The sequence below is a fragment of the Taudactylus pleione genome, unplaced genomic scaffold, assembly GCF_031769625.1.
Source record: "Taudactylus pleione unplaced genomic scaffold, aTauple2 ptg000041l, whole genome shotgun sequence".
NCBI lineage: Eukaryota > Metazoa > Chordata > Amphibia > Anura > Myobatrachidae > Taudactylus > Taudactylus pleione.
Genome location: NW_028284443.1, coordinates 38,293,874 through 38,320,817, shown reverse-complemented (window position 1 = coordinate 38,320,817; position 26,944 = coordinate 38,293,874). Strand labels below are relative to the sequence as shown.

At 42.2% G+C, this 26,944-nt stretch overlaps 1 protein-coding gene across 1 annotated transcript; it reads left to right on the top strand.

Annotated features, from left to right (window-relative positions):
* Positions 1-26,944, top strand: LOC148538110 (ileal sodium/bile acid cotransporter-like). Its single transcript, XM_088456675.1, has 6 exons — positions 1-383; positions 9,889-10,007; positions 22,235-22,323; positions 24,605-24,780; positions 25,599-25,756; positions 26,804-26,944. The coding sequence occupies exons 1-6, from the start codon at positions 1-3 to the stop codon at positions 26,917-26,919; spliced, it is 1,041 nt and encodes a 346-aa protein (XP_088312801.1). The 3' UTR covers positions 26,920-26,944.

The window sequence follows — 26,944 nt, the reverse complement described above, 5'->3', positions numbered from 1 at the left end:
ATGAATCCAGAAAATGATTCTTTCTGTTCAGCAAATTCCACCACTTGCAATGGTACAAGCTGTCTGTTGCCGCCCGACAACTACAATAAGATTCTTAGTATAGTGTTGAGTACAACGATCACAATATTGTTGGCACTCGTCATGTTTTCCTTGGGCTGCAGTGTGGAGTTTAAGAAATTTTGGGGCCATATCAGGTGGCCATGGGGTATCATTGTGGGTTTTCTTTGTCAATTTGGAATAATGCCAATTGCTGGTTTTGTGCTGTCACTTATATTTAACGTCCATCCACTTCAAGCTATTGTCATTCTTATTATGGGATGTTGCCCGGGAGGAACCGGCTCCAATATCTTGACATACTGGGTAGATGGAGACATGGATTTAAGGTAAGACTATATCAACCTTTTTTTTTAATATTTCCTGATCTTTAGTTCTTTAACATTACTTTGTTGTTATGCATTAAATATATTATTATAAGTTTGGGTTACAGAAAGAAATATAGAAAAATGATCCTAAATTTTAAACAGCAATAAGATAAGCATACAACGTTCACATTTTGTTTTGCATTTTAATATAAATTGTCATTTTATTCAGGTACATTAGCCCCTTTTATAAATACTATTCATCAAAAACCCTGTATAGTACAATAATTCCTATAAAAATACAAAAAAAAAGTTTTAATGTCCATTATAATATGACTGTATTACTGTAACTGTAGATGCACTGAAAACAAAAGTGACAGCGTCCCACAGAATGTCATACAATTATGAATAATCGGGAATATTAATATTTTGTGACAATTAATGTTTAGTAACTACATATAATTTTTATACATTTTTATAGTGCATCCATTCGAACTGTGTAGCATAACAAGTGCAATTTAGTTAGTAACAATAGAACAGGCCTGCAGAGATGAAATAACCCTCAGGCCCGTCAGGTGCATTTTTCTGCCTGTCTGTCTGTCTGTCTGTCTCTGTAACTAAGTGACAAATATAAAGGATACTGAGTTAGACAGAGGCCCTGATTCCGAGGTGGTAGTAAAGCATTTTGCATTGCAAGGGGTGCAAATACATTTATTATTTTTACATGCAGGGTAAATACTGGCAGCTTTTGTATGTAGCTCACAAATACAGAAAATGCTTTATTTTTACACTGCAATTTAGATTTCAGTTTGGACACGTCCCTCTCAAATCTAAATCGCTTTGCACATTTTATATCTGCCCCACCTGCAGTGCAACATGGTCTTGCCAAGGTGCAAATTTACTTGCTGTTTTTTGTTTTACTCTCACTCAGAATATGGCCCAGAATGTCAATTGCTCTGATTTGTTTAAGCAATTTTGATACTGGCAAGTTTACAATACTATTAATTAATTTCTCTGATTACGTGATCAACATACTGCAAAATTATCATGTGTTATATGGTAAATTCATTTAGAGTATTTTAGACTAAAATGTATTCATATTTAAATAAATTTATTATAAATGTATGTTTTCTTTTTTTAGAAATTCATTATATAATTATCACAATGCTGCTTTATCCATATCAGTGGTAATGTATAACATTCCAGATTAATGCATATATATTTCAATTAATTATTATTTTATTTTATATTTTCTTAAAGGCTACTACAGTAATAGCCAACACCTCAATGGGGTGTCACACTATACCCTCATTGGAATTATACACAATGCTGAAGAACATTAACTACAGCAATGTTAGTTAGCACATGTACTAGAACACAACTAATCTAAAAGAAATTCATTTGGACAGACAGTAAAGTGAGTTTTGAGAAGTAACAGTAAATAGTAAAAAAAAAATTTTGAGGAGTAACAGTGAGGAATAACAATGTGCTTGAGGAGTAACAGTGGGGAGTAACAATGAGCTTTGAGGATTAACAGCGAGGAGTAACAATGAGTTTTGAGGAGTAGCAGTAAGGAGTAACAATGTGCTTTGAGGAGTAGCAGTGAGGAGTAACAATGTGCTTTGAGGAGTAACAATGTGCTATGACACGGCATTAGTTTGGTACCTCTCCAAGCACCAGGCTCTGAAGAAAAATGTCTATACAGTGTGACAAAGGAAGGTGAAGCTTCCAATTTTGTTCACATTAGTTTGATAACATGAACCCAAATGCGTTATTTCAGGGATTTCAGAGAGGGTCAATGCTGAATTTGCTCACAATAGCATAGGTACAGGGCAATGCCTAACATGATGCAATGAGAAAACCTGGTGAGATGCAGGACTTTTGGAAAAGTACCAGAATAGCGCTGTTGTTATTGCTCTTTGTTACCTCTTAGTAATTTAAGCAGCTTTAGGTCCACTTCTGTCATTGTTTGTCACCAAGCATAGCTCTATATAAACATGCAAAACTACACTTGTTGCATGACTGTTACTATTTTGTGAGTGTGTGAACTGGAACTTTCTCTTCAACAGCATTATTTCTAAAACCATGGGTAGTTTGCTCATTTCAAGTTCGGATTAGTTCGGATATATCTTATTGCACAGGTTCTCAAACTAGGTCCTCATGACCCCACACAGTTCACATTTTGCAGGTCACCCAGCAGGTGCACAGATGTATTCATTACTCACTGACACAATTTAAAACATCCACAGGTGGAGCTAATTATTTCACTTGCGATTCTATGAGGAGACCTGGAAAACATGTACTGTTTGGGGTCCTGAGGACCGAGTTTGAAAACTTGTGTCTTATTGGATATCCAAAACATTTGAGAGCCAGATAGCCAATATTATGCAGTTTTTGAGATCCAAACATATCCAAGTAAAACCGAACTGCTCATCTCTAATTTCTAGGAAGAACCCACAGGACCCACCAAACATTTACATTACCACAAACATATAATTCAGCAAAGGTACAACTTTATGTATAGATACAGAAAACCTGTCACTGAGCTGAACAGATTCTGCTGAAAGTGGATCTTTTTTACTTTATATGTTGGTAACATTTATAGTACCAACATATGTGTGTATTAACCTGTAGTATGTTAGGTAATATCTTTTTATAGTCTGGCAGTTTTGGTGAAGTAATTTAGTCATATCTGCACAATAAGACAATAGTACATTGTGTCATATGACAGTTCTCCCCTAAACAACAATAAAGCTGAGTCGATGGATTGCACAGATGCAAATAGCGAGTTTTAGCATACAGCGCATGCGCAGATGAGAATTGCGTATCTATGTCCTATTCTGTTGATCTTTGCTGAATCTGTCTTTCCATGAAATAGACATTGCAGAGTGGAAATTGGGTGGCAACAATGGAGAAGGGAAGCCTGTTTTTGCAGGATCTCTTGCACCCAGCATAGGGCAGGTGCATGTATCTATACTAATGATGACCGTTGCGACAGTGAGTGGAAAAACAGTTGGCAGTAGCAGTGTCAGACTGGGGCATGAAGGGCTCACCAGGGAAATGTAACGGAAGGGGACCGCTGAAGGGGCACCAAGCACAACTGCAGTGTCTGGGGATGCTATAAATGGGGGTCCCTGTCCTTGCACAGTCATACATACAGGTGTACTCCAGGGGAAGAGCGGGCAGCGGCATTAACATAAAGTCACAGACATGCAACTGGCAAAAGACCAACTCAGAATCAGCCCCTTAGTCTCATCTCAGTAATATCCCTGCTATATGTGACGCTATTTTATATTGTTTCTTTTAAATGGCCACTAAAATATCAGTATCCTCACAACCCCCCTTTTTGATAGTGGGTTACATTCGTGAAGTAGAGAAAAGCCTTGTTTTACTGAAAACAGGGCTTTTCACTGCTTCGATCCATTCATGAAGCAGGTTACTGTGGAGAAAATCATAACTTCTCCAGTGACAGCCCTGCTCTGTGCCTGGATCATTTCCTATCTAGTAGTATGGGTAGTGCGATTCATAGAAGCACAGAAAGCTCTGCTTTCCGTATCGCTGAATCCATTCGCCATCTCAGGATGGCAAATGAATGCTTGTTAGGGGAGAAGAACAGTGAACACAGCTGTCTTCCTGCCTTCTCCCAGTTCTCTCTGCCCCCTTTGCAGGCAATCAGAGAAGCCCAGGGCATATGCACATGCCGGGTCTCCTCTGAATTATGACTGCCTGCTGCCCAATCTGTCCCCACCATATCCCCGCCGTTGCCACTGTATTATTAGTAAAGTAACCCGGCTCACCTTTTCCTAACTGCCAAATGCCCGCTGCCCCAGTGCTCCGCACCCACCCGCCACTATAGTTAGGTGACCCAGCATATGCATATGCCTGGTCATCTCCATTCTGACTGCCCGCTGCCCCTACACTTCCACGGCCGGCACCCCCTATCACCCCCTCAGCACGTGTGCTCCCCACCGCTCTGCATAAGCCTATTGCTGCTCCCCCGGTGGACGGTACTGGTGGAGCATACGCAGACAGGTCCAGCTTGCAGAGTCCATGGAGGACCACAGCTGAAGTAGGATCGCAGAGGGCTTGGTTTCAGCATCGCTTCACAGTACAAGTAAGTGTGCATAGCACTACTATAAATTGCATCGATATGATGTGAAATATAGTGGTAATTATCGGTAGCCACTTCCCCAATGAATTTATATCTTTACTCACCATCAGTGGCGGCTCCAGAGGTGGGGCAGCAGCAAAGTCCAAAATTCAAATAGGGGAGCCACATCAACTGCCCTTCTAAACGCAGCCAAGCAAAGTCGACCGGAACTCACTGGAAGTTGATGTGGCTCCCTTATTTGAATTTGGACTGCACTGCAGCCCCAGCTGTGGAGCCACCACTGCTCACCATTATTATGCCAGGTCAGATGTGCCCTCCTAGACATGGCTCTCCTTCAGATGTTCTGGTAGATTTCCCCACTGTTGCTAACACATCCATCATCTCTAGCGTGCTTTCACTGTAAACAGCAGTGTAGCATGTGGTAGGAGTCTGGGGACAAGGGGCAGAAGCTGGTAGGCAAACATAGCTTGGGGGGCACCTGAGGGAGGAGTAAGGGGCAATTTAACACTATAATTATACTGACTGCAGCAGAGATCCCTAAAACGTCACAGAACTGCTCCCTGGGTTAAGCTCCGCCTGCATTAGATTCTTGTTTTTGTTGCTAAGCTGCTCCATAGCAGCGTGAGGCAGGGACCTGGTATAAGGTGCAGGTGTTGGACTTGGAAGGCAAAGCCTAGTACTGGTCGTGGGAGGGCAAGGGGTACTTTGACAGGCTTGGCAGCAACATCTCCCCCCTCCCAATCGCAGGCTGCTAAGCACTGCCCCTCCCAAAAAGAGCTGTGGCCTTATATCAGTGTGGCTAATCGGGGAATTACCTGATTCCCCGACAGCACAGTCCGATCTTGGCAGTGCAGATTCCTAGTTGAAGTTGTTTGGATCATCACATTTGCCCAGGATTCTGCGGCATCATGAAAACACAGCCCCTTTGCATCCAACTCAGAATCAGTTCCAATATGAGCAAATTGCATTGGAGTGCTATTTGCTAATATAGATGGTTTTCTTTGATTTTTGGGGGGTGAATTACAACCACCAGATGTATTAAATGCGAAATCACAGGAAAATTGCCTGAAAACTGATCCACAGCTTGCAGTAACTCATCATCCCATTTTTTCCCGGGGGGGGGGAGGGGGGCTTTACAATTTTTGTATTAATTTATTATTGGTAGCAAATTAATACAAAAAAAATAATTAAAAGCAACATTTAATTATGTTGAAAATTAATATTTAGGGCTCAATATTATTTATACATTGAAAAATCAGGCAATAAAATTTTTATATTAATGTATGGGAATCTTATATATAAATATTCAATGCCACAATATAATTGGTGCCTCCATCATTAATTAGCAACTTTAGTGATAAGGACTAGTGGATCTTTAAAACATCAAAGTTTAATAAAAAAAATAAAAAAATGAAAGAAGTAAAAAAAAAACATAATTACCTAGCACCCACCAGAATGCATCACTTGTGGTGAGCAGGGGAGGAGGCCAGGTTGTTATTTTGCCTTTAAAATTTCCTATAATGATGTCACAAGGATTGCTCTGCACCATAAACAAAAGTGCATTGGATGGGAGAAATGAAAGTCCAATTTTTCCCCCATCTTGGCATCTACAGAGCTAAGGGTACTCTCCTACAGGTTATTGATAATCAGACAATACCTGCCTCAACTGAGCAAAACACTAAGCAGTCCAGGTTATGGACTACTTATAGGGGAATTCAATTTGAGCGAAAACTCCGTTTTTTGCGTTAATATCGCACCTATGACGTCATTATCGCAGGTTTTAGTTTTACACTGTATTCAATTTCAAAGACTTTTCGCAGGTTCGAAAAGTCTTTGAAAAAAACGGGGATAATTTTTCACCACTGAATAGGTGGTGAAAAAAAGTGCAGAATTGGGGTTTAGGGGTGCAGGCTTAAAAAAAATAACCTGCACCCCTGGGAATGACATTTTAAAAATAACTGTGTCAAAAAAAAAAATAGGGACACCCCAAAAAATTATTTTAAAAATTGGGGTGAAAAAAAAAATGGGAAAAAAGTGTTTAAAAATAGGGAAATAGGTTCAGGGCTATTCTGCAAGTATGCGGCAGGTGTTTTCTAGAATAGGTTATTAGCGGCAGGTGCACAAATGCAGAATTTTTAAAAACTTACTTTAGGGACATCAAAATATGCTAGTACCCATTTTCATGTACCCCAAATTTGATGGGACCACTTAAAAAATGAAAAAAATAACCTAAGTGCTCTTCTGCAACACTTCTTCAATGTCGGTAAAAAAACACCTGCTGCGGCTATTTAAATCCCCGACTTTCATTTACAGGCTAAAACGGGGGTACCCATAGTGATCCCCCATGTTTTTACAACTTTAGGAGGGTCCTACAATTTTTTTAAGGAAAATTTCGTAACTTTACGCAAATCCCACTTCGCAGGCTCCTGTTTTCGTTATTTTCATATTGAATACGGGGATAAGCGGGCGCGCGCCCGATACTTTATCCCAGGTTAAAGCTCCGATATGAAACGTAAACTTCGACAGCGAAGTTTACGTTTCATATTGAATTCCCCTCTTAATGTTATAAATTATTTATTAATTATTTCTGCAGATAACAGACCCTGAACTTATGGAGTTTAATACTTTTTTATTCATACCAATGATGTTAACATTTATCTGGGATGGTGTGTTCCTAGCAATTGGCACATGCTAGATACATGCTTACCAACATTTAGTACTGGGAATCTGGGAGGGGGAGGGCCACGAGTGGGGTTAGGGTGTTCGACTGCTAATCACGCCATCGGGACCACATTCCGGGCGCTATTTAAATCACACTGAATTTAATTGCCCCCATAGATGGCAGCTGACTATATAAAGGAAACAGGACATAAATTAGGGTAAATATGTATGGGCTGATTCAGCAGTGCACATTGGTCGGGAATCTGTGCATGCGCTGGACCAGTACTGCACATGTGCAGTACGGGGCTGCGTGATCCATCGCAGTTCAGCTGCAGACTGTCAGTGATTGACAGTCTGTTGACATTTCTGGGTGGGGAAGGGGCAGAGAAGGAGGTGTGTCGTCTGACGGAGATTCCATGGCCTATTTTCCTGAACTGCGATGGCCGATCTGTGTGACTCCATGGTCACTCAGGACCTGATTCAGAGCCGCTCGTAAGTGGCCGCTCGTTCGTTCCGAGCGATGTTTGCACAACTGCGCATGCGTACGAATCGCAATACGCATGCGCGAACCAGTCAGTGCGTCCGAAAATTGTTTGCGAATGCCTGCTATTTTGAGTGACAGGAGGAGGTGTATGTGGGTGGTAACAGGAGAAGGTGCTTGAAAACGGGGAGTGGAGATCCGAACGCAGGCGTGCTTCAAGGTCAAAACGGGCGTTTTATGGGTGTGCATAATTAATACAGCAGCGTCATTGACCACGTCACTGGGTTATTTTATAGTCAGAACTGCTCGCAAGATTGCGGTAGGAAAAACCAACCACAAGAATAGCGAGCAGTTCATACGCTTGTCTATGTACTCGATAAATCTAATAAATAGCGGACATGACGTAGGTTGCGAGCGGCCAGGGGGCGTAGTTTTCCAAAAAATGATCGCATGTTTGGTTCGCTCGTTCAGACCTAGAGGCGTGAACAGACCGCAAAGAGCGAACAGTTCATTTGAATAGCCACCCCTTTTTCTGAACGAGCGAGCGCAAATAGCGTCCGGCTCTGAATGAGGTCCTCAGCCGGCCGAGGATCACGCAGATTATCCATGGAATCCTGCTCTATTCCTAAACTGTACCCCTAACTTCTCAACACCCCACCTCCCTCCCCCCGAGCCCCCGTAGTCGAACACAGACCTGCTCCTGCAGCCTAACTCTATCCCTCCGGCCCGCAGCTTAACCCTAATGTTGACATTCTTATAATGACGACATTTTACATATCAACTTTCTGAGGATGTCATGTTGTCTGTAGGTAACTTAACAATGTTGACATCATAACTGTCCAATAGTCAATGTCAATCTATTGACTACATCCCCTGGCTTCCTACTGAGCTTTGTTGCAGTAAATGTGCTGATATAAAGAAGGAAGGGGCTTTGAAAGCCCAGACTACTGTATCATATTCACTTTTCATCAGTTGGATGTACTGTACCTCTACTTAATGGAGTATGAATTTAATAAAACAGATGTTGGACAAAATTTACTAAGCGGTGGGTTATAAACCCCAGCTGTTTGGTGGCGGTTTTGCTATCCACAGATTTACTAACGCCAAAACCGCTGCGAAACCGCTGTCAAAACACATTTTATAATAGAATAGAACAGGGCTGTCATTTAAAAACTGCCACTAAACCCCCGGGGTTTAGAACACGCCGTCAAACCACCACCAAACTGCCGGGGTTTAGAACCCGCAGCTTAGTAAATTTTGCCCATTGTGTCTTAGGAGATTTCAACCAAAACTGACTTTTAATTTTTAGGCTAAATTATCCTTTTAGTTAATATTTACTTTAAAGTAATGATTCTTGCAAATAGTTATGTCTTCAATAATTCAAAAAAGAGAACTAAGGGCCTGATTAATTACAGAAAGCAACTGCTATTGCAATAGCGATTACGTACTCAGTCACACTTTGATAGTATGATAATCTGTTGCGATCGCTATGCCGTCGCAGCACAACATAAAGACGCCCATAATGTTTAGCAAGACTGCACAACCATCGGTAACATCGAGTACCATCGCAGCCTCACGCACACTTGCACAAGCTCTGACCCGTACTCAGGAATTGCTTACCTCTATGAGTCCTCTGGCTGCGTAGGTCATCGCAGTGGCTAATTTATGCACGCCCCTGCAATGGCATTCAAAGCACTGGCAGGCCTGCATTTTCGCCGAACCCGTCACCAATCATTTACGACACTTCCTGCCAATTACTCTGCGATGGGTCTGCGCAGTCACTGCGATCGCAATCCCGATCACAGTGGCCGTTTCACGCACGTGCACTGCGGTGCATACGCAGAATGCAACAATTGGCCGATTGCATGCGTAATTGCAGTAGCGATTGGTAGTGAATCAGGACCAAAAATAGAGATACTGATAGGGGTGCACTCCGGCAGTGCAATTCTATCAATATCCCTATTTTTCTAATATTAATATTGATTACTAACTTGAAGTTGTGAGTCTCAAATCCTAATTTTTTGGTCATGGGAGTGGACATATTGGTTGCTTATCATAGATACTGGTAACAATAACAATACATAGTTATGTTTTCAATGCTCTCGATAAACCAGAGGTGCGCCTTTATATCCTCTGTGTGCAGCAATTTCCCATAGTCACTACTGTATATGGGGGTTTATGTGGGATGGGATTTCTCAGTGCCCATATGCCCATACTAACAAAATGTTTACCAATTTACAATTTTGAGTCCCAATTTTTTGTTTGTTCCTTTGCAGCTTAAGCATGACCACTTGTTCCACCTTATTTGCACTGGGTATGATGCCTCTCTGTCTCTACATATACACCAAAAAGTGGGTTGATTCAAATGCCATCCATATACCTTATGACAGCATTGGTAAGTATATTGACATTTTATGTTTTTTTCTCACTTCCAGTGGACTAGTTCAGGACATGTTGCAGAGAAACATACAGTAGATGATATTGTTTAGCTTTTATAGTCCTTGCATTTAGCAGAGAGTAAAGGATAACAAAACCCATTTCTTAATATCCAAGGGGAAAAGAAATCACACACACTAAGAGGTAATATAGCTGCAAATAAAAAACACACAACCTTTGCCTATAATGGGGTAAACTGAGACAGGAGTCTATAGATAATGGACATGGTTCAGAGCTAGACACGTCTTGCACCAGGCACACATATACAGACAGAGAGGATTGATCCGTCCATTGACAGACCACGCTTTCCATGAAATGGCTGTTTATGATAGGGGTGAGCGGGTTCGGATTTCTGAAATCCAAACCCCCCCGAGCCCCCCCGATCCGAGTCCGTTCCGAATCAGGCTCGACTTTTCCCGCTTGACTCGGATCTGAAATCGAGGCAAAACGTCATCATCCCGCCTTCCGAGTCTCGCGGGTTTTGGATCCTATATAAGGTACCCGCGTCGGCGCCATTTTCTCACTCGGCTGTGGACAGTGAAGAGGGAGGGTGGGAGTTAGGGCTGTGTAGTGTAGTGTAGTGTAGTGCTGCTGTTGTCCACTACTTCAAAGTCCATAGGGGCTGGCTGTGTTGTGCTGTGCTGCTGTTGTTAATAGGGGCTGTGTCCACTACTTCAAAGTCCATAGGGGCTGGCTGGACTGTGTTGTGCAGTCAGTTCTCCATAGGGGCTGTGTCCACTCCAAAGTCCTGTGCAGTGTCCCAGTCCTAAAGGGGTGCTGTAGTGTTGTCCAGGGGGTGCTCTGTCCATCAGGGGTGCTCCCCCCAAGTGCTAAAAAAATAATATATTTTCTGTGTTTGTGAATTGTGTGCGCAGTAGCCGCACGTGCATCAACAAAGTAGTGCCAAGCGTGCGCCTGTGTCATAAGTAAAGGGCCGGCTGGCTTGACCGTTAAAGGGTGCTGTAACCCCCGAAAGTACACTCCAGTCCAAACCAAAAAAAAAATTATTTTCTGTGTTTGTGAATTGTGTGCGCAGTAGCCGCACGTGCATCAACAAAGTAGTGCCAAGCGTGCACCTGTGTCATAAGTAAAGGGCCGGCTGGCTTGACCGTTAAGGGTGCTGTAACCCCCGAAAGTACACTCCAGTCCAAACCAAAAAAAAAATTATTTTCTGTGTTTGTGAATTGTGTGCGCAGTAGCCGCACGTGCATCAACAAAGTAGTGCCAAGCGTGCGCCTGTGTCATAAGTAAAGGGCCGGCTGGCTTGACCGTTAAGGGTGCTGTAACCCCCGAAAGTACACTCCAGTCCAAACAAAAAAAAAAATTATTTTCTGTGTTTGTGAATTGTGTGCGCAGTAGCCGCACGTGCATCAACAAAGTAGTGCCAAGCGTGCGCCTGTGTCATAAGTAAAGGGCCGGCTGGCTTGACCGTTAAGGGTGCTGTAACCCCCGAAAGTACACTCCAGTCCAAACCAAAAAAAAAATTATTTTCTGTGTTTGTGAATTGTGTGCGCAGTAGCCGCAAGTGCATCAACAAAGTAGTGCCAAGCGTGCGCCTGTGTCATAAGTAAAGGGCCGGCTGGCTTGACCGTTAAAGGGTGCTGTAACCCCCGAAAGTACACTCCAGTCCAAACCAAAAAAAAAATTATTTTCTGTGTTTGTGAATTGTGTGCGCAGTAGCCGCACGTGCATCAACAAAGTAGTGCCAAGCGTGCGCCTGTGTCATAAGTAAAGGGCCGGCTGGCTTGACCGTTAAAGGGTGCTGTAACCCCCGAAAGTACAGTCCAGTCCAAACCAAAAAAAAAATTATTTTCTGTGTTTGTGAATTGTGTGCGCAGTAGCCGCACGTGCATCAACAAAGTAGTGCCAAGCGTGCGCCTGTGTCATAAGTAAAGGGCCGGCTGGCTTGACCGTTAAAGGGTTCTGTAACCCCCAAAGTACACTCCAAACCAAAAAAATATATATTTTCTGTGTTTGTGACTTGTGTGCACTGTGGCTGCACGTGCATCAACAAAGGAGCAGCGCCAAGCGTGCGCCTGTGTCCCATAAGTAAAGAGCCGGCTGGCTCATTTCTTAAAGGGTAGTGTAACCCACAAAGTGCACTACTCTCCAGCAAAAATAAAAAAATATTTTCTGTGTTTGTGTGCGCTTTAGCCGCACGTATATTATATATCAATATAACATAAATGGAGGACCAAACTTTCTCCGATAAAAATAAAATAGGGAAAGATCAAGAACCACTTCCTCCTAGTGCTGTTGCTGCTGCTGGGAGTTGTTCATCATCCCAGAGAGGAAGTAGGAACATCACTACTTTTACTAAACAATTGACCCTCCAACAGTCCCTAGCGATGAGGATGAAGTACGACAGCAGTCATCCTGAAGCAAAACGTATAACTGAGGCCTTGACTGCTATGTTGGTGTTAGACGTGCGTCCGGTATCCGACATTAGTGCAGTGGGATTTAGACAATTGATGGAGGTAGTGTGTCCTCGGTTCCAAATCCCGTCTAGATTCCACCTGCATCCTCAAAGCAGCAGCGACAAGCGTGCATCTGTCTGTTAAAGGGTGGTGACACCCTCAAAGTGTGCTACACAAACAATTAAAATATTGTTCTTTTTTTTTCTGTCTTTGTGAAATGTGTGGGCTGTAGCCGCACCTGCATCCTTAAAGCAGCAGCGACAAGCGTGCGTCTGTCTGTTAAAGGGTGGTGTAACTCTCAAAGTGCTCCAAAAAATAAAAAACTATTTTTTTAATGTGTTTGTGACTTGTGTGCGATGTAGCCGCACTTGCATCCTCAAAGCAGCAGCGACAAGCATGCGTCTGTCTGTTAAAGGGTGGTGACACCCTCAAAGTGTGCTACACAAACAATTAAAATATTGTTCTTTTTTCTGTCTTTGTGAATTGTGTGGGCTGTAGCCGCACCTGCATCCTTAAAGCAGCAGCGACAAGCGTGCGTCTGTCTGTTAAAGGGTGGTGACACCCTCAAAGTGTGCTACACAAACAATTAAAATATTGTTCTTTTTTTTTCGGTCTTTGTGAAATGTGTGGGCTGTAGCCGCACCTGCATCCTTAAAGCAGCAGCGACAAGCGTGCGTCTGTCTGTTAAAGGGTGGTGACACCCTCAAAGTGTGCTACACAAACAATAAAAATATTCTTCTTCTTTTTTCTGTCTTTGTGAATTGTGTGGGCTGTAGCCGCACTTGCATCCTCAAAGCAGCAGCGACAAGCGTGCGTCTGTCTGTTAAAGGGTGGTGTAACCCTCAAAGTGTGCTCCACAAACAATAAAAATATTCTTTTTTTTTCTGTCTTTGTGAATTGTGTGGGCTGTAGCCGCACTTGAATCCTCAAAGCAGCAGCGACAAGCGTGCGTCTGTCTGTTAAAGGATTACATCGGTGACAGCATCCAAGTAGGCATGTCAGACAGTCCGTACCTGTACTGGTAGGAAAAAGAAGCAATTTGGAGGTCCCTGTACAAACTGGCTCTATTTTACCTGAGTTGCCCCCCCTCCAGTGTGTACTCCGAAAGAGTGTTTAGTGCAGCCGGGAACCTTGTCAGCGAAAGGCGTAGGAGGTTGCTTCCACAAAATGTGGAGAAGATGATGTTCATAAAATGAATTATCAACTCTTCCAGGGAGACCAGCCTCCAGAACGTACAGAGGGACCTGTGGTTCCAGCAGGGACGAATTAATACTCTGTGAGGATGAGGATGTACACACTGAAGAGGGTGAGGAATCGGTGGATGAGGAGGATGAGGATGACATCTTGCCTCCGTAGAGCCAGTTTGTGCAGGGACAGATTAATTGCCAGCTTGTTTTGTGGGGGCCCAAATGAACCAATCATTTCAGCCACAGTTGTGTGGCAGACCCTGGCGCTGAAATGATTGGTTTGTTAAAGTGTGCATGTCCTGTTTATACAACATAAGGGTGGGTGGGAGGGCCCAAGGACAATTCCATCTTGCACCTCTTTTTTTTCTTTGCATTATGTACAGTTTGGGGCCTAGTTTTTCAATGCCATCCTGTCTGCCACTGCAGTTTCACGCCTAGATGGGTCACGTGTTTGTGCCGCCCACTAGTGTCGCTTAGCATAGTCATCCAGCTACCTCGGTGCAACCTTTTGGACATAAAAACACTATTGTGAGGTGTGAGGTATTCAGAATAGACTGGAAATGAGTGGAAATTAAGGTTATTGAGGTTAATAATAGCATAGGAGCAGAAAAACCTACAAATTCTGTGATTTTAGCTGTTTTTATGCTTTTTTTCAAAAAAATACAGATCCAAAACACAAAACCCAGAACCCAAAACACGGAAGGGTGGTTTTGGCAAAACCAATCCAGATCCAAAACACGAAGAAAGATCCAGATCCAAAACCAAAACACAAAACACGAAAAGTGGCCGGTGCACACCCCTAGTTTATGAGCAGTGACCATGTGATTGCATAGAACTGATCCATCTCGTGGGAACAACGTGGGAGTGTCATGGGTGTGTAACTCGACTTCCATGCTCATGCGTAGCATGCAGACAGAGATGGGATCCTGTTTCTGAAGGATCTTTTGCACCCAGCATGTAGTGAATGCAAGTCCCAATACTAATGATGGCAGTTGTGGCCAGAACAGTGGGCATGCTGACCTTCACATGCAGACGCATGGATAATAGACAGGTGGATATGTGCATTAGCATAAGGGGTTGGGTATGGGAGACCAGCAGTCGGGATGCTGGCTGTCAAAATTCAGACAGCGGCATCCAGATGCTCAGAATACCGACAGGGGATAAGTAAGCATCCTCCCGGTTAATGCCTAAATCTAACCCCCCCCTTACAGCCTAACCCCCTCCCCAGTGGTGCCTAACTCTAACCCACCCCCTGGGGTGCTTAACCCTAACCTCCCACCCCCCGCAGCCTAACCCTAACCACCCCTGTGGTACCTAAACTACCACCTCTCCCGTGGCTAAAAGCTAACCCGGCCACCTATAATAACGATTGGGATCCGGCGTCGGCATCTCTGCTGATGACGGTATTCCGGCATCCCAATCGCAGGAAAATTGACTACATCCCAGCATAAGGTAATAAGCAGGCTGCTGTGGACATATGGAAAAGAACTCTCTGATCCATGCGACTCAGAATCAGGTCCAATATGTTTAAATGGGCAGCAAAATGTATAGGATTGGTATTAAACAACATACACATGTTTTTGCTGCAAGTCTACATGAGTAGTTTCTACTCTGCAGACCCAATAAACATTTGAAATTTAGTGTACACAATTTGTAGGACAATGCAAGTGGTTATTTTTATAATATCATATAATGATTGCTTTTACTAATATAATTTTATAATCAATTAGCCAAAAGCAAGAAGAGACAGTTGACAGGTGGTTCAATTAGGTAGTTCTTCAATATGTAAGTGAGCTTTAAGCTCTTGTTATGTCTACCTCAAGGCTTCCTAACCTGCAGTTCTCCCCAGTAAGGATTGCCATCTGTTCATGAGCATGAGAGACGATGTCAGTGAGTGAGAAGGACTACAGAGACACTAGAAAGCTATTTTGACATGGTGGTGTTGAAATAGAAGGAACAGTTAGTGGGGTCTATGTACTAACCCTTGGAGAGAGATAAAATGGAGAGAGATAAAGTACCAACCAATCAGCTCCTGTCAGTTTACAGGCTGTTTGAAAAATGACAGTTAGGAGTTGATTGGTTAGCACTTTGGGCCTAATTCAGACGCTCGCAGGGATGCGCTTGCTTGTAAACAGTGATTGTTTGCAATCTGCGCATGCGTATGCATCGCAGGGTTTGTGTGCAAACCAGTGTTAGAGATCAGGAAGCGTCATTGTACACGTCACCTGGCTGATTTTTACACTCAAGTGATCGCAGTGCTTGAGGCAGGGTATAGTCAACCTCAAGTGCTGCGTTCGCTTCCGATGGCACCCGATGTACCGATGGTTGTATACACTTCCTGGAGATGACATCCACAAGTGGGCATCTTAAGTCAGGCTGGTGGGCGTCTGCATACACCTGGTGATCGCACACCAAGACAAAGTGGGCGTGCTCAGGGGCGCCGAGTGGGGGGGAGCGGGTACACTTTGCCCGGGCTTCCAGAGGGGCCTGGTGGTGGTCCGGGTCTGGCGCCGCCCTCCCCCTCCCTTCCTCCCGCCTCCCTCCCTCGCAGCAGCCCAGCACGTGGAAGATTGCTAGCGGCTGCTAAGCAGCAGCCACAGCAATCTCCTCTGCCTGAGGGGGGGAGCGATCACACTGATTGCGCCCCCTCTGGTTTTGCGCTGGGCTGAGGGGCGCTTCAATGGGGTGTGGCCACGCCTCCCGCGATTAGGCCACGTCCCTTTTTACTGGGGCCCAGCGGCACTCTCTATGGCCCTGGGCGTGCTAATGCCTTGCCATGCGATCGCCTCCCTGCCAAAATTTGCATATGCAGGATGCGAGCGTACGCATCTAGCTGGTGGGTCTGAATCAGGTCCTTTATCTCTCGCTCCACTTTATCTTTCTCCAAGGCTTAGTACATAGACCCCAGTATCTCTAATAAGACATCTGAATTTTGCCTTGCATTTCTATAGATGCTGGAGTTACACATAAAATGTTCCACAGATGGATGTTGCCTTTCTTTTTAGCACTGAGCATACTTCATAACTGAGCAGCAAAGGGGGGTCGCACATAGGTTAAGATTTGAGAGGTCATGTCTAGGGCGTGTAACCGGGATTGCCGGCTATGATGAGTTGTACACATGCAGAGACTCATAGAGTTGCTGCAAGTGCACATTGATAGTGATGACAGCTATTTGATCAGGTGTATGGATAGGGGCATAGATGTGTATAAATCAACATATGGGCGAATATCTGTATTTAGTTCCTCGCACGCAAAGCAAATGTAATTGATACTGAATTTAGTGCACCTCTGAATGCACTCCTCCCTCTTTTAAATACCATAAAGATACTGTGTGTTTATAGGTTCAGTGAACTATACATACATAGAAAGTGAATAATCATTGTTGCCATTTTTAGAGACTCGCAGGTTTAATAGCTTGTGGTCTTTCTATCTATAAGAATGGAGTGAAAACAATAAAATGCACTTAAAACATACATTTCTGCATAAAGTCCAAAGGTTAACTATTACAGCATAATGAAAAGAGTGAAGACCAGTAACATATTTACCAGTTCATACTTGACTGCTTCATCTTCTCTTTGACACTTGGAAACTGATTGACTTGGAATCTCTTATTTAAAACTCGGCTTCATTGTAATGTGCAGAGTAATCACATTGCTCAGTTAAATTATTCAGATAGTGATTTTTTAAGAGTATAGTGCAATTGACATTGCAAAAAAGTAGAAACAAATCAAGTACAGGTGATAAATAGCATAGATAAAGGTATTTATTATTACAACGTAATGGTTATTGAATTAGTTAACTAAAGGCAGTTAGGGGGTGAAGACATCTCCCCAGCATACTGATTACTTTGTATTGGCGAGAAACACAATGTACATATTTATATACTGTAAGTTCTACTCAAAATAGACAAATATGGGCAATTTTGTATAGAAAACAAAGCTTGTGAAAAATTATTGTAAAGCACTACAGTGTATAAAACCGGGATAGGAGTGTTCATAAAGTAAATTTAAATAAATGGAAAAATAAAGATATTTTAGTTTTGCAAGTAGTACACTGGGACGACAATAAGGCACAGGAAGCTCCCATTGTTCTGTGAATGCTCAGATGACTTCTTGAACCCTTCTGGGGCTCATGTTGTGTTGGACGGAATTTGAGTCTAAATTATATGCGCATAATGTGTCCCAAAAAAAGGTGTATTTTGCTTAACTGGAGATATGGCAAGAAGCGTGCAGCTTGACGAGAGTAGCAAATGCGCCTGGTTTACACCAGTAGGTGTAGCTTCACTGTGATAATGGTAAATGCAAAAATTACAGGAAACAATTCATACACAATAAAGTTAGGATATTTGGAAAGTGTTATTACTAACTAGTCACAATCACTATGTAAAAATAAATTAGAACAAAGCACAAAGACAAAATTAAAGTATTAAGTCAAAACAATACACATATCCATTGCCTTCCCCTTTAAAAGATCGGGGGGGGGGTCTATGTACTAATAATCACAGAACTGTCTCGATTACTATCTTTCCATATTACTGGGGATATTTTCTTTTCTTTTTTTTTATTTATAAAGGGGAACTCGCAGGGTCAGCGGTTGCGGTAACCGCTGTCCCTGCGAGGTATATTCTATGCAAATTGTAGAAGTCTTTAGTTTGTGAAAGCTGACACTGCGCATGTACATAGAGTCAGCTTCCAGAGCCAGCCGGGGACTGCAGGAGAGAGATCGATAGATTTCTCTCCTGCTCCTGGAGCCTCCATAGGCTTAATCAGTTTACATCATCTGAAGATGGTGTAAACTACTGGGGCCAAACTTTTTGGAGTTTGGTAAATAGGGCTGAGATCGTAGTCCCCATTGAGATTAATGGAGACTGCGATCTGCTGTGCTAATTAGCACTCGTACGGAGATATCAGTGAAATCTCCTGATTTGTGCTATTAATACATATCAACAGTTCATAAACTTATGCAGATACAGCAATTTCATGGGATGAGTTACACATCCACTCGAACCCCCATACTGCCTCCCTATGTACAGGGGGTCATAAGTGCAAAATGCATACCAGTCACCATAAGGAAGGATATGTTCAGTAAGTATTTTTGGTGTACAAGCATAGTGGAAGAAAAGGCAATTTGTGGAGTTTGCATACAACATAATTCACTCTGTAAACACCGGCACTTGATGTAATCAGATGTGAAGAAATGGCAGCAGGTTGGAAGCATCCTCAATGCTACAATAACTGCAGATGTCTTATTAGAACCTAATGCACCGAGTCCTGAACCTACTTTTGTGCCCAGTTACTATGATAGAAAGAAATTAAGTCTATTATCATGTTTCTCATAATGTATTCTGCATAGGTGTGAGTCGAAGAGGTGTCTTTCTTTCCAAAATAATAACAACATCAAGAGGATTGCAACCATATTAAAATACACTATATGGTGAAAAGTATGTGGACAATAACATTCCTTCTAATTAGTGTGTTTGGCCATTTCAGCCACACCAATTGCAAACAAGGGCACAAAATCATCCACACCGCCAGGCAGTCTTCATAGCTGAACATTAGCAGCCATACTGAAGTGTTCAGTGACTTTTAACAATGCACTGCCATAGGCTGGCATCTTTTTCAACAATTCAGTTTGTCAAGTTTCTGCTCTGCTAGAGATGCCCAGGCCAACAGTAAGTGCTGATATTGTCTAAAGTCTAAATCTAAATGTCACGGAGCAACAACAGTTCAGTCAATCAGTGAAAGCCCACACAAACTCACAACACAGGACTGCACTCAGTTGTAACATTCATTACCGAGTTCCACACTGCTGATGGAAGCAACATCAAAACAATATCAACACATCAGGGGCGTCATGTACTCGGGTTGCCATGGCTCAGCAGAAACACACAATTCTCAGATCAGAATGCGCAATGACAAAAGTTGACAGGTTCCTTTGGAGTGACCTTTGTCATCTGACAGTCTGAAGGACGAATCTGGGTTTGACATTTGTAAGGAGAAGGCTTCTTGCCCAAATACTTACTGCAAACTGTAAGTTTTGTTAGAGGAGGAATAATAATTAGGTGATGTTTTCATGGGCTGGCCCAGAGGTTCCCAAACTCTGTCCTTAAGACACCTAAACAGTCCAGATTTTAAGGATGCTTGACCACAGGTAGATTAATTAGTGCCTCAGTCAATTTGATTTAATCACCTTTGCTCAGCCATGGATATCTCTGAAACCTGGAATGTTCGGGTGCCTCGAGGACTGCATTTGGGAACCTCTGGGCCAATCTGAGCTTCTTAGTTCCAAATAAGGGAAGTGTTAGTGCTACAGCAGGCAATAGCTAACTAAAGAATTGTACGCTTCCAATTTCATAGCTTTAATCTGTGGAAGCACATTTCCTGTTTTAGCATCATATAATCCCTGTACACAAAGTTTGGTCCATCAGAAAATGGATTGCCAAGTGTGTAGTGGTAGAGCTTTAATGACCTTTCCAGAGGCCTGACCTCAACCCTATCGAACACCTTAAGGTTGAACTTGAGTGCCATATACGAGCCAGAGCTCATCACACAACATCAATGTCCGACATCACTAAGGGGTCGATGTATCAAATATTAGAGAGAGAGATAAAGTGGAGAAGTTGCCCATAGCAACCAATCCACTTCTAGCTATCATTTATCTAGCACAGTCTAAAAAAGGACAGTTAGGAGCTGATTGGTTGCTATGTGAATTCCTGCTATGTTCCATAAATCTGGTGGAAAGCCTTCCTAGATAAGTGGATGCTGCTATAGCAGCAAATGGTGAACCAACAGAAATATTAATGCTCATGCTTTTGGATGAGATGTTCTACGATCACATATGGATATGATGTTAAGGTGTTCACATACTTTTGGCCATGTAATGTATATAACTCCCATTTTTCCCAAAAGTACTAATGGGTCTATTTAGTAAACTATACAATCGCATATCTCCAGTATTTTAGCTGGAGATTGCAATATTGAAGTTATCCGCATACTTAACTGCAGAGAAAAGTCCAGAGAAAACAATGTTTTCTTTGGCTTTTCAGCTGTCACAGAAGAACTGGCAGGCCCTATGAGATGTAATGGGGGCTAGCGCCAGACAATATTTACGTAGATGAGAGAAGCGAAGCATCTCTCATCTTTTTTACAAACATAATGCCATCTCTGAATGTCTTTATGGCCCCCATTTATCAATGAATGTAAACACCAGCGCAATTTTTCATTTAGTATCCACTGGTATTTACCAATACTTACCCCTCCGGCGAGGTCCAGCAAAGTCCTCCTCCTCTGCAAGGTCCTCGCTGGGCTGCTGGCAGCCTAACGTGGCCAGCAATGGAGGTCTTATGTAATGCGCATGCACAACGGTCCATCTGTGCATGACATGGGAACCTGCCAGTGTCTGGAAGGCTTTGCTGAATCCTGTAGGGCTGCTCCGGGTCCCCATTGCAGCCAATGGTTACCACATCGCTCTCACCATCTAAAGATGACGAGAGCGATGCTGTTACAAACAGTGGTAATCTTACTGTTTGTTAAATGCCGAAAGGAAGTCATAACCCCTTTAGCGAGTGCTTTATAGCAAGTTATACTTTGTTGATTAATGTATGTTTTTTTTAAGTGGAGAAAATCCAGGAAGAGCCACTAACTTCCTTCTTTTCTTCAGTCCTGTTGTTGGCTCTATGGTCCTATTTACTCTAGTGAGTTCTGACACCTAACTACTCTGAGCCCTGGGCAAGTTACCCCCATCTGTCCTTATTAAAATCCACATCTGCAGGAGTACAACTTTGGTGTGAATTGGGAACATGCATACTTGATGCACCAACAGTTATAAGGGGATTCAATTGGGAAACCGACAGCCGGCTCCCCGACTGTCATATCCCGGCGAGGGTGAAATGCTGGGCATCTATATCTAGATGCCTGTCATTTCTCCGACGCCGGGAGGCAGGCGCCCGGCATCCCGATCGAAGGGATGCCGGGTGCTGCGAGCGGACAGCCGCGGGAGGGGTTAGGTTTAGGGCACCCGGGGGGGACTTAGGGTCAGGCACCCCCCGGGAGGGTTAGGGTTAGGCTAGGGGGAGGGAGGGTTAGGGTTATCCCCCCCGGGGGGGACTTAGGGTTAGGCACCCTCCCGGGGGACTTAGGTTTAGGCAGTGGGGAAGGGGGGGTTAGGGTTAGGCACTTAGAGGTAGGATTAGGGTTAGGCACTTGGGGGGGAGGTTAAGGTTAGGCACCCCTAAGGAGGGTTAGGGTTAGGGGGTTAGGTTAGTAAGTACTTACCTTAGCGACGATCGTGATTTCCAGCGCTGTCGGGCTTCCGCTGCCGGGAACTGTGCTTTTGTCAGCCGGCGGTATTTCATACCGATTCCGTTATAAGAGGATTACTTTAAATAAACATGATCACATATATCCGTTTGCTTGACTGGAAATTGAAAATTGCAATCTGAGACAAATGTGCAATCCTTGCAGTGTATATATGGCAACAAACTACAGTATATTGCATAAACATATATGTTTACTGTAGTTGCTTGTTAATATTACATAAATATAAGAGTATGCTTTTAGAATATATTTCTCTTTTTATCCTAGGCATTTCTTTGGTAACTCTAGTAGTGCCTGTTGGGATTGGAATGTTTGTAAACTATAAATGGCCCAAAAAGGCAAAGATCATATTAAAGGTATGGAAAACAATATAAAGAAAGTTGTAAAATGATACAGGCCATATTGCTTAATGTAGATCTGTGCCAGCACATGTGATGAGGTAATTAACAAGAAATAAGGAATTTGTATATAAAAGGTCAATATAACAATTACAGAAATGTGCTTAAGTATTGTAGCTTATCTCTCTCCAAGGTTTGATCATCTCCCCCTATGTAATTATATTAATGTACATCTCCAGGTCATGTCCAATACCATTTGCACGTGTGTAAGATAACAAAAATCACCTGTACAAACTGTGTAATAGTCAAAAAGAAGCAACTACAAACTATATAAAAGCACATACGAGTTCAAGAAATACACAGGTCTGTTTACAGACCACATTTTGTGCATTTTCGTACTGACCAATGATAGGGCTGGGCTGGTGCAAAGTTGCACTGATAATGATGATAGGAAAAACACCCAGCACATGTTCAAATCTGTGCATGTGCAAATATAAACATTTAGGGGGAGATGTTCTAAGCCTATGAGAGAGAAAAAATAGAAAGAGATAAAGTACCAACCAATCAGCTTCTGTCACTTTATAGGCTGTGTTTGAAAAATTACAGCTAGGAGCTGATTGGTTAGTACTTTAACTCTCACCACTTTATCTCTCTTCAAGGTTAGTACATTTACCCCTAAGGTTCCATGAATGCAATGTGGGGGCAATTCCGTCCAGCTTGCATTCATCTCTGCTTCAGCCCCTCTTTAAACAAACTTATAGGCCAAACGCAGTGGCAAATTTGTCTTGCCCTTAGTAAAAGTAGTCTCCTCTCTTTCACTGCCCTATGTGCTGCTGCACTGCTATACAGAGGTGGCAGCAGTAGTAGCGGGCAGAGAGAAGAATTGTTACAGGTGGGCCCCTGGACCACTCCTCCCCCCCTGAAGCCATACCTGTGCCAAGAGTGTATAATATCTTGTTACAGGTTATTGGGGAGGGAACGTAACCACCCACCCCCTATACCAGGGCCTGTTGGAGATCTTGGCAAGCCCTGGCTAAAGTTTTTACTTTCCCCATAGGATTTAATATAAAAAAAACCCAGCATGAGCAATAAATAAATAAATAAATAAATGGAATATTTTTTTAAATAATTTACATTTGTTATAGGATTTTAGCAAACTACAAAAACATGAATGCAATCTTTGCATAAAAACACATAAATCAATTAGCAAATCAATTGTTAATTGAGGAATTGTCGCTGTATGGCTTTGTAAATAGCTTTATTTTAACAAAACATTTACTAAAATTGATAATGTATTTGGCATTTTATAAATTAAAAAAAAAACTAAATAGCAACTATAATAGAGTAACACTGAGTAAAAGTTTTGTCCATGAAATATTATGGGATAAATGGAATAGCCTGCGACTTACAGGCATCGGCCACAGGGCAGACTTACTGGAAACTCCCCGATGCCTGTAAGTTGCAGGCTATTAGATTTACCTCTATGGGGTATATTTACTTAAGTGTGGTGTTTAGAAGTGGAGTGGTTGCCCATAGCAACCAATCAGATTATAGGTATTATCTTCTGAATCTACAGGGTGCTAGATGAATGATAAGTAGAATATGATTGGTTGCTATGGGCAACATCTCCACTTCTAAAACCCGCAGTTTAGTAAATATACCCATATGTGGTTATCTCAGCACACTTTATACAGATACTCCTTTGGAAGACATTTGCCCTCAATGTTTGACATTTTATTTAAGATTAAAGTATATTTATAATCTCGCTGTCCATAACTTAGGAACAAAGACACAGAAGGTGGTAATGGTCAAAGAGAGCAGTTTATTAGTTATCGCCTCATGTCCAATCACATGAGTCCCTTTTTAGTCTAGGATTGCCCAACACTTCACTCACTCATATCTGATGGCAATCAAGTGTGAGTAAACCCTTTATAAATGTAATGTGAACTGAAAATCCAAATTAAGAACAGTTTTAACAGTAGGCAACGTGTGACTTAAGACATCCTTCCACTTCCTATTTCTCAAAGTGTGGTTTTGCTCTCACCTCCAGTCCCTTCCCCACATCATGCTACTTCCCTGTTACATGCAGCCCTAACACAATCTCACAACATGTCACTGCCTCCCACAAGCTTAGCACACTTATATTTTGCCATTGTGCGCATTTCACTGATCTGATTGGCTATGAGGTGTTCTGTCCCGCCAAACCGAAGTTGAGTGAATACAATAAGTTCCATAAAATTACTTCCAAATTTAGTTCCATTTAACTATGTTGTAAATGAAAGATATTTTTGTTTTGTAGGTGGGATCTATCACGGGAGGTATTCTCATTGTTACTATAGCTGTTGTTGGAGGAGTACTCTACAAGGGATCTTGGATAATCGATCCAAAGTTGTGGATTGTAGGAACTATCTTCCCATGTGTTGGTTTTACAATTGGCTTTTTCCTGGCAGCTGTGGCTAATCTGTCATGGAGCAGGTATGGCTATTATATATAAACATATAGTGCAAGCTAAACAAGCTATGTTTAGGTGCATCTTAGGCTTTGTCTCATATTTCTAATGAATGAATGACATATACTGTATCTGTGTGTAGAGAGAGGAACTGAGAGACGGATGGATAGTGCAATAAGTGCTTTGTGCAAAATAACAAAAGCTGATAGTCAGTTTGACAGTGTTATAGCAATACTTGCACTATATACCCTCAATTTGCAATAGTGAGCATCCAACATAATGCTTGGATGTTGGTGATGATATGTTGGTGAGACCTTGTGAATAAAATTGGGAGTCATTGTTTATGCTTTCCAACTTAGTAAAATGGGGACAATATAGAAGATGCTCCCAAACCACCTGGAACTCTATGCAGAAGAGAAAAAGAGAATTATAAATATATAATGTGTACAGTACTTTCTCATATCGGCTACATAGGATATACAATGAGCTACGTTTGAAAATATACATACAGTTTACTGTACCTTACTGACAAATATACTCCTGTATATTTGTATCAAATGTGTTTTATATTGGAGATTAGATTATAAAAGTAAAGATATGCCTATTAATTTATATGGACCAGATAACATATAATATATTATCATTAGTATTATCATTGTTGCCGAGGGTAACCACACCCACAGATGAGCACTGGTCAACAGACTCTAGACATTTAGGACCATAGTGAAACATGTTCTATGTCAGCTTCTGACAGATTCATGTGTATAACAGTTATTGTATATAGGCTGAAGTATAATTACTCTTATATGAGGCCATTAGATATTAAACATGCTTTCATTTATAGGTGTCGCACAGTGTCCCTGGAAACTGGAATGCAGAACACACAGTTATGTTCCACCATTGTACAACTCTCATTTACACCTCAGCAACTGGGTTTAATATTCACTTTCCCACTGATATACAGTATCTTCCAAATCCTGATAGCTGTTGTATTCTTAATAGGTGAGTCTACATAAAAAGGTAAAGATTTGTAATTGATATTTTATAATAAATGCACAGAAAATACGAGTACAGATGTGTCCGCAGTCACCCATCCTTTGTGCGCAATATGACAGGAGACACATGGCACGACAGACATTGCGCTATGGGGAAGAGATTTTCTCACTTTGGTGCTGACTGTATATCTTAATATATCATCTATGTCGCATCGCAGCTGCAGTCAAAGCCGCTAATAGTGGTCAATCCCATTAGATGCGAGTTCTTTGCACCAGCGAGCTGTATGCTGCACTTAGGGTACCGCCGGACTCGCGCATTTCTGTTCAAAGCCCCATAGGGCTGCGAGCAAAATTGTGAGAGTTCGGGGTGAGATTGCACAGTAAGAGGGGCAAATTGCCGTGCTGTTGACAGTTTCTATACCGTTCCACGGCAATTTGGCCCCTTTGCACCTAATTGGATTGACCCTATAGTGTGCTGGGAGTTTAAGATTTCTATTTTTTGTATCAATGGAGTTGGTATAAAGTCGCAGATTAAGCACAACGATGCATGTCGGGATGCAAGGTGCAGCTCACTCATTTCGCCCTTTATCCTTTTTTCTCAGGTTACTATATGAGTTGCACATCGCTGCTGCATGCAAAGCCAGCAGCAGTGTCTTGGATACTCGCTCGTGCATTGTACTTTTGTTGCAATCATGGTGCAAATAAATCACATATTTGGTACAAAACTGCATGGCGAGATGCATGGCACATCTTAGTTATCATAATCTGTGGCGCACCAAATGGGGACATATCTGTTTGCATGTCATTACTTATTACTACCATATGAAATAATAAGGAAATGCAATATATTGAATAAGAACCAGCAGCAAGTCATTGGTGTTTTACTACTATGAGCAATCATTTTTCTAATCTTCAACTGTGTGCAGTTTAATAGGGGTAATCCGTAATCAAATTAAGATATGTATTGTGATTAAATCCGTTAGTCATTGAAATTGAAATTAATTTAGAATCAGTGTTGATTATGTGTAGTTAACTGTTAACATTTTACTCCTAGGCTACCAAATTTACAAAAAATTATGTGGAAAAAAAACTGAGGTGGAAGACACAATGGAGTCACCTTATGCACAATCAAATGGAGGATTCGATCTTGATGAAAAAACAAAGAATTAAGATTCAGCAAGATCACAGAGGGAAC

Bases quoted from the DNA above. Each gene is read 5' to 3' on its own strand.
- LOC148538110 (XM_088456675.1), top strand. From the start codon at position 1: ATGAATCCAGAAAATGATTCTTTCTGTTCAGCAAATTCCACCACTTGC. The intron at 384-9,888 runs GTAAGACTATAT...GTTCCTTTGCAG, and splicing joins GATGGAGACATGGATTTAAG to CTTAAGCATGACCACTTGTT. The intron at 10,008-22,234 runs GTAAGTATATTG...TTTTTATCCTAG, and splicing joins TATACCTTATGACAGCATTG to GCATTTCTTTGGTAACTCTA.